Raw genomic sequence first — 7,500 nt, 5'->3', positions numbered from 1 at the left:
CTCCCCCTCTCTCTCTCTCGCTGTCTAGCTGTCTGTGTTGCCTCCTGTGTCGTGACAATGCAGGAGTCACTCTCGTTTCCCAGTCTGCGATAAGCCCTGCTGAGTGACACTTGCGTCACCGCAAGCAAGGTTAGGGAAGCCATTTTATTGGAGTGATGCAGGAGCTCAGACATGGGACTCACAAGTACAAGAAAAGGTTCTGTAGAGCACACACACACACACACACACGCACACATGTGCACACACACGTGCACACACACACACACACACACACACACACACACACACACACACACGCACACGCACACGCACACGCACACGCACACACACACACACACACACACACACACACACACACACACACACAGAGCAATCTTGAAGGGCACATAGTATATAAAAAAGGATCTGTAGTGCTTTGATGAACTCTCCAAGTGCAGGCAATATATCCCCTCATTTGTTTGCAGTGAGTTTGTTGTTGAATAATTCTGTTGTCAGGGATACTGTGTTTCCATGATACGTTCTTCTCTGGCTGATGAAGTTTTATTTTGTTTCCATGCCTTACTATGTCTTTGAAGGGAGGTCTTTGAAACATGCAGCCACTAGCAACTCCACAATACGATATACTGTTGTAATTTGTTGCAAAACAGTCTTGTTTGAGTCTGGTGTAAGGCGTCTAAATGACGTCAGTCTCCAAGGCACGCAGTTGAAGGGTTTGTTGTGAGGTAGAGCACATACCAGATTTAGAAACTGAGTGTGACATCACTGAGGTGGCCTTTTCAAAACAATAGGACCTGAACTTCAGCTTGACGTCTTTTTTTTTATTGTCAGAATGAGGGAAGAAGATCATATGTTTTTAGGATTTATTCAGTTCAACCGCATCCACAAATACAACACAACACAGGTGAAAGCCTGTACTTAAAGTGATTCATGATGTTAAATTACTTTGCCTCATCCTATCATCCGACGAACATCCCTCATAATATCTCTCCATCTCTCCTAATGAAAAACATTCACCGTAAATACGCCAACCACTGTAAATAATACATGATTGGCCTACATAAACTTCCTCTCCTTATCCTTATAGTTATCCTTTCTGGATTTTACCAGTTTAATACCCAAATGGAGATCATAATAGCATAATAGCAATATTTATCTACTTGGTTACTGTTACTGAATGTTTTGACATTTTCTTTGAATTTCAAGTTCAAATCTGCTAATATTACATGTCCATAAAGGGGATCACGGAAATATGCTTCGATCCAAAAGGGGGATCGAAGCAGAAAAGTTGAGGGAAACACTGCCCTACACCACCACCCCCTCAAACCCTTCCCTGATGTCACCTGACGAAGACCTTGCAGGTCAAAACGTTGTGTTAGCTTTTCACACATTAAATCACATCAAGGGAGCTTCTGTGGTGTGCAGATATTCCTTCCTTGTACGTTCTTTTATATCCTGCACTCACGCCAATTGCTTTTTTGGGATGTGCGCGCAGTGCACCTCACACTTGGTGGGATGGGGATTCTAGTCTCCACACTGCAGCTCCTCAATCATCCCTTTTCCTCCATCCGCTCACCGCTCTGGAATATTTTTGCAACTCTTTCCATGGTATTTCAACGTCTCCTCATCCACACGTGCAGCTCTCCCAATATAACCTCACTCTGCCAAGCTCAGGTCTCCGAGACCCGCACACTAGTTTAGATTAGCTTTCCCCTAAAAGGTACACTTGTCCCAATGTTTGCCTTTGGTCAGTTGAAGGATTCCTTTTTTTCTCTTTTTTTAAAAAAGGTGAACGCCACAATGATGTTTTTTTTCCTGCCTTACCGTGTGACCTAATTTAGAGAATATCTTATAAATTGAAAGTCAAAATGATATCCTATGGTCTCATTTTTTTTGTGCTCTAGTTTCCTGTTTTTTAATTACCACAGCTGATTGTTCTGTTTATTCTACACGTAAACAGTGTTTTTCTCTATACGACCACAGTACTCTCTGCGGGCACAAAACTAATTACCTGTGTAGTTTTGGGGGTCAAGTGGTCGGCGCGCGCGTGTGCATGTGCATGTGTGTGTGCGTGTACGTGTGCGGGTGTGTCTGTGTGTCTGTGTGCGCGTGGGTGTGTGTGTGTGTGCGTGTGCGTGTGCGTGCGTATGTTTTAAGGAGACTGACTTTTGGGAGATCGATGGCCACATTGAGGTGGCAGCAGCAGGCCGGGAGAAATCTAATCGATGTGACTGGCGTCTGGACCTTGTCGTCTGGCAGGTCTGCAGGATCTCACAAAAGGCAGAACAGGGAGGGCTGGGGAAAGATGGACAAATAGGGAAGCCCGTACCGTGCCCTATGTAGCTTTCTGTATTTGAGTTGGTGTGCTGGTGTATTTGTTTATTCTTTTTATTTGTTTTTTTATTTATATTCAGAGGTTTCAGCAGGGAAAATCTACTCCTATACCTACCTACAGAACGTGGCTGTAGAATGTTATGTAGAATGTGGCTATTTTAGATGTTATTGACACACATGTGGTCATTGCAATGTTGTCTAGGCTAGGCTGCATTGCGTTACAGATCTTGTGCTTTTCTGAAGTGTGTGTGGTGTTGGTGGTGGTGATGTGTGTGGGGGGATGTGGGTGGAAGGGGGTGTGCATGGTCACAAACATGGCCAATGTTTTTTGTTGGCAGCATTGCTTTTTTCGGCTCCAGTGAGTCATGACAGTGTTTCCGTCACCGGGTCCCCAGAATAGCTGTCACTTTTTGTTTCTCGCTAGTGTAACCTCCTTCTCTCCTCACGTCACTACCCCCACCTCCCCACCACCCCTTCCACCTCCCCCTCCACCTCCACAGCTCCTTCTCCTTCAGGACTCCCTCAGAACCAAAACGAGTCCAGTAAGTTTACTGATACATGTGTGCACGCTCTCTCGCTCCCTCACACAGACACACAGACACACAGACAGACACACACACACACACACACACACACACACACACACACACACACACACACACACACACACACACACACACACACACACACACACACACACACACACACACACACAGACACACACACACACACACACACACACAACATTGGGTTTATTGTGTCTAATGATGCATGATATTTGGAGGGGAAATGATTTTGGGCAAAGTGGTGCTGTGCTGTCTTGTGGTGCTTGAAATCAAACCTGCCTGTGGTCTGATCGGACTATCTCTTACTTACTGTATGTCTCTGTGATGTGACTGTGGTGTGCTGTCATGGTGTTAAGACAGTGTGCTGGAGGCTGGATTGTGATTGGGAATGAACCTTGTCCATTCCTTACAGTCAACACATACACATGCGCATGCACACACACGCGCGCGCACGCGCACACACACACACACACACACACACACACACACACACACACACACACACACACACACACACACACACACACACACACACACACACACACACACACACACACACACACACACACACACACACACACACACACACACACACACACACACACACGACACAGTTTACCGATAGATACTGTATGTACGTGCATGGCCATACATACATCAGGTATTCCTTGAATATTGTGTTTTGGGATGGGATTACTGATTGCCATGTGAATGGTGTGTTAGTGTTGATGAATCAGATTTAGTTGTTGCATTGCATTATATTAAACAAGAAATACATTGTAAAATGAACTTTGGGGATGTTCAAATGTGAAAATACAGAGTTTAGACAGGATGTAGGGTAGCTGTTTCGTACACTTACAAAATAACAGTGCAAGTGTCTTTTTTAATGCTACCAAGGAATTGTGAAGCTACTTCACATTTTTTCTCTTATACAACGGTTTAAAAATATAGACATATTCACACTTTTTCCATCAACAATCACAACCTTTCAAGTCTTTTTGAAAGCATAACAAGGTTTTGAATAGTAAAGCTCACAATACAGCAGGGTTGTCTTAAACCCCTCACTATCATATTGGTACATCTACCCAAAGTTCAGAAGTTCTCCTTCACGAGACACTTCCATCCAAAAGTGATTGGGAGTAATCATACATTATGTGCCCTTTCATGCTTGCCTCTGATTGGCCAGGTTCATCGTGGGTGACCTGTCCGACTCCGAGACCGACCTATCGGATCAGTCAAAGGCGGAGCCGGACTTCCAGGCGCTGGAGGAGACCCAGAGAGCGTTTGGCCACGGCACGGAGCTCGTCCCCTGGTACGTGCTCTCCATCCGGGCCGACGTGCACCAGTTTCTGCTGCAGGGGGCCACGGTCATCCACTACGAGCAGGACACCCACCAGACGGCCCGCTGCCTGCTGAGGTTGCAGCCCGACAACTGCTTCCTCACCTGGGCGAAGATCCACACCGGGTGCCCTTCCAATGGACGCCTCCGAAGCCCGGGTGCAACAGGTTTGTGTGTGTCTGTGTGTGTGTGTGTGTGTAGCAGAGATGTGGACTTGTGACTTGTGACTTGGACTGACTTGTGACTTGAGTCACAAATGACTCGACTTGAGACTTGACTTGCCAATATTAGGAATGACTTGTGACTTGACTCGACTTGTACGCTATTGACTTGAGACTTGACTTGACTTGACAGTTTTAGCTTGCAATGACTTGCAATAGCATTCCAAGTCGTCTGAATATATTCATTTTTTGCATTTGTGTGTGAAAAAAATGCATGAAAGAAAGAAAAACTAAACGATTTACCCTTAAACAGTACCAGTAGGCCTACTATTTTTGCTTAGAACCCCTTACGAAAAGCATCCATGGTGTTACTGTAAACATGGTTTTACTGTAGTAACCATGGTCTCTCCATAGTATCACGCATGTTTGCAGCCGTTTGCAGCTGTAGTGTAATGGTTAGGGAGTTGGACTGATCACAGAGTTGCAGGTTTGAATCCCACCCTTAGGCCTACCTCTCCCTACACCTTCATCCAGGATTGAAGTGCCCTTGAGCAAGGCACCTAACTCCACATTGCTCCAAAGACTGTCACCAATATGTGCGTTGGAGAAAAGAAGCGGCAACTAAGTGTAATTTAATGAATAATTATAAACCGTGGTAAAACCATGGTTAATTTTATAGCTAAACCTAGTCAAACCAAAAAACAAGCCGAACCATGCTCAAAAAAGCATGAAATCGTGGTATACCATGGTCGATTTTCGTAAGGGACATGACTAGCAAAGGGTATGAATGTATGACCAAAAGAATACAAGAATACAAGGTGACTTGTTAAGGACTTGGAAAAAATACGACTTGGACTTGGAGTTGACTTGGTCAAATGTGTCTTAACTTGTGACTTGACTCGGACTTGATCGAAAGGAGTCAACTTGCAAATTAGTGACTTGGTCCCATCTCTGGTGTGTAGTGTGTGTGTGTGTGTGTGTGTGTGTGTGTGTGTGTGTGTGTGTGTGTGTGTGTGTGTGTGTGTGTGTGTGTGTGTGTGTGTGTGTGTGTGTGTGTGTGTGTGTGTGTGTGTATTTTTGTCTGCCTCAAAAAAGTTCTGTGCCTTCCAAGCATGTGATCTTTTAACTGTTCATCCGCCCAAAAATATAACTCAGCACTCTTCTCCATCTCTTTTCCCAGTGTTCTGTGTGTTAGTTCATGTAATATCTGTAACTCACCTTCACTTTTCTCTATTTCCATCTCCCAGGGGCGAGCGGCCAGGACTTCCCCCACGTGAGGCCCCAGTGGTGTGGGCAGTCGATGCTGTGCGGCCTGGCTGACGGGTTCCTGGACCTGGGGGTGGTGAAGGCCGTCTTCCTGGGCCACCAGGGGGCTGATGTGGCCGGCGTGTGCGCCCAGAACAAGCTGCCCGTGGCGCTCAACGCCCAGGAGTGCGCGCTGACGCTCCTCTACGGGACCCACACCACAGAGAACAAGCTGCTGCACTTTGTGGGCCCCACGCACACGGTGAGGATAGGGGTGGGCGGCGATATGGCCAAAATTTTTATATAAAATCTCGATTTCGATTTTTTTATCACTTCCATCTTCCATCAAAAAAATAAAAGCGACAAAAAACAGCTTTCATACACTTGCACTTTGTAATTTGCAGTTTATAAAATGTTAACACTGATGACACTCTCATAAAGTGCACAATTGGAATACAATACAAAGTGAAGACAACAACACAAGTAAGTAAACATCACTCTGATACTGATAGTAAACATCCTCACTGCAAGACGATCTATACGATTTCTCCTCTTGGGCAGATTCGAGATGATCTTGTACTCGATATCACGATTCACGATTTAATATTGTTATATCGCCCACCCGTAGGTGAGGACGCTGCACGACGGCCTGGGGAGGCTGATAGCAGGCCTGAGGAGGATGAGGAGGTTCCCAGACCAGAGGCTACACTGGCTGCGGAGGCAGTATGTCAACCTCTACCAGGTAACAACAATACTCAGTCATGGGGGACATGAGGCTTTGTGTGTATGTGTGTGGGGGGCCGGGAGGTGAGTTGGCAGAGGGAGTTGTGAGAGTGAGTGAGTGAGTGAGTGAGTGAGTGAGTGAGTGAGTGAGTGAGTGAGTGAGTGAGTGAGTGAGTGAGTGAGTGAGTGAGTGAGTGAGTGAGGGAGTGAGTGAGTGAGTGAGTGAGTGAGTGAGTGAGTGAGTGAGTGAGGGAGTGAGCGAGCGAGTGAGTGAGCGAGTGAGTGAGGGAGCGAGTGAGCGAGTGAGAAAGACAGGTGTATCTACTGAGCTCAGTAGCCCCGGCCGTAATGCATGCCGTTCCATCAGTGGAACACTGTAATAGTCATTGAAAAGCTAACTACCATAGTACTACCATACCACACAACTATGACATAACACGGGGCCTTTAGTAATGCACTACAACTTGGTCATGTGAATTTGTGTGTGTATACTGCCCTACAAAACAAGAACGCAGTAACTCTGAAAACTGCAAACTGAGAAAAAAGGCTTCAAAGTTTCCCATATGGCGCGACAACTGTGTTGTCGGTAAAGTGGTGGTGACACTTCCTGGTAATGCTTTTTTAGGATAGAAATTAAATGCACACAAAAAAACCCGAAAAAACAACATTTATGTGTCTTTTTGCCACAAAAAACAGAGTTACTGCGTTCTTGGCTGGTATTACTGCCACAAAATGGAGTTACTGCAGGAGTTACTGCGTTCTTGGCTAGTATTACTGTCTACTCCCAAACCATTCCCATTGGAAAGTGCAGCAGTAACTCACCGACTTACTGCGTTTTTGTTTTGCACGACGTAACCTTTAATCCAACACCGCAGTAACTTTTTTTTTGGTCATTTTCACTTTCACTTTCAAAAATGATTTTTCTCTAAAACGGGACGGTGTTGGACCACCATTTTTTGACACAAGACAAATGAGGTAGTTTAAAGCCCATTTCCGATCTAAAAAATGTTTTCGACCATTTTGAGTTACTGCGTTCTTGTTTTGCATGGCAGTATAGTATGCTTGGGTGTGTGCTTGTGTGCATGTGTCCACTCATGTGTGTATGCATCCCCTCGCTTTAGGAGGACGGAAGGTA

General features: G+C 45.5%; 1 protein-coding gene across 6 annotated transcripts in view; it reads left to right on the top strand.

Annotated features, from left to right (window-relative positions):
- LOC134441038 (1-phosphatidylinositol 4,5-bisphosphate phosphodiesterase epsilon-1-like) overlaps window positions 1-7,500 on the top strand; it is a 126,836-nt gene that overhangs the window by 71,375 nt on the left and 47,961 nt on the right. For 4 of the 6 annotated variants that reach the window (XM_063191235.1, XM_063191233.1, XM_063191234.1 and 1 more), the window contains 5 exons: window positions 2,832-2,873; window positions 4,084-4,403; window positions 5,645-5,904; window positions 6,271-6,384; window positions 7,487-7,500. The exon at window positions 7,487-7,500 is cut by the window's right edge and continues 169 nt beyond it. In XM_063191235.1, the coding sequence (XP_063047305.1) occupies window positions 2,832-2,873; window positions 4,084-4,403; window positions 5,645-5,904; window positions 6,271-6,384; window positions 7,487-7,500 (750 nt within the window). The remainder of the gene's footprint in view (window positions 1-2,831; window positions 2,874-4,083; window positions 4,404-5,644; window positions 5,905-6,270; window positions 6,385-7,486) is intronic. The other 2 variants (XM_063191239.1, XM_063191236.1) reach the window with 1 other exon arrangement.

This window comes from Engraulis encrasicolus, chromosome 24, assembly GCF_034702125.1.
Source record: "Engraulis encrasicolus isolate BLACKSEA-1 chromosome 24, IST_EnEncr_1.0, whole genome shotgun sequence".
Classification (NCBI taxonomy): Eukaryota; Metazoa; Chordata; class Actinopteri; order Clupeiformes; family Engraulidae; genus Engraulis; species Engraulis encrasicolus.
This window is presented reverse-complemented; position numbering and strand designations above follow the sequence as displayed.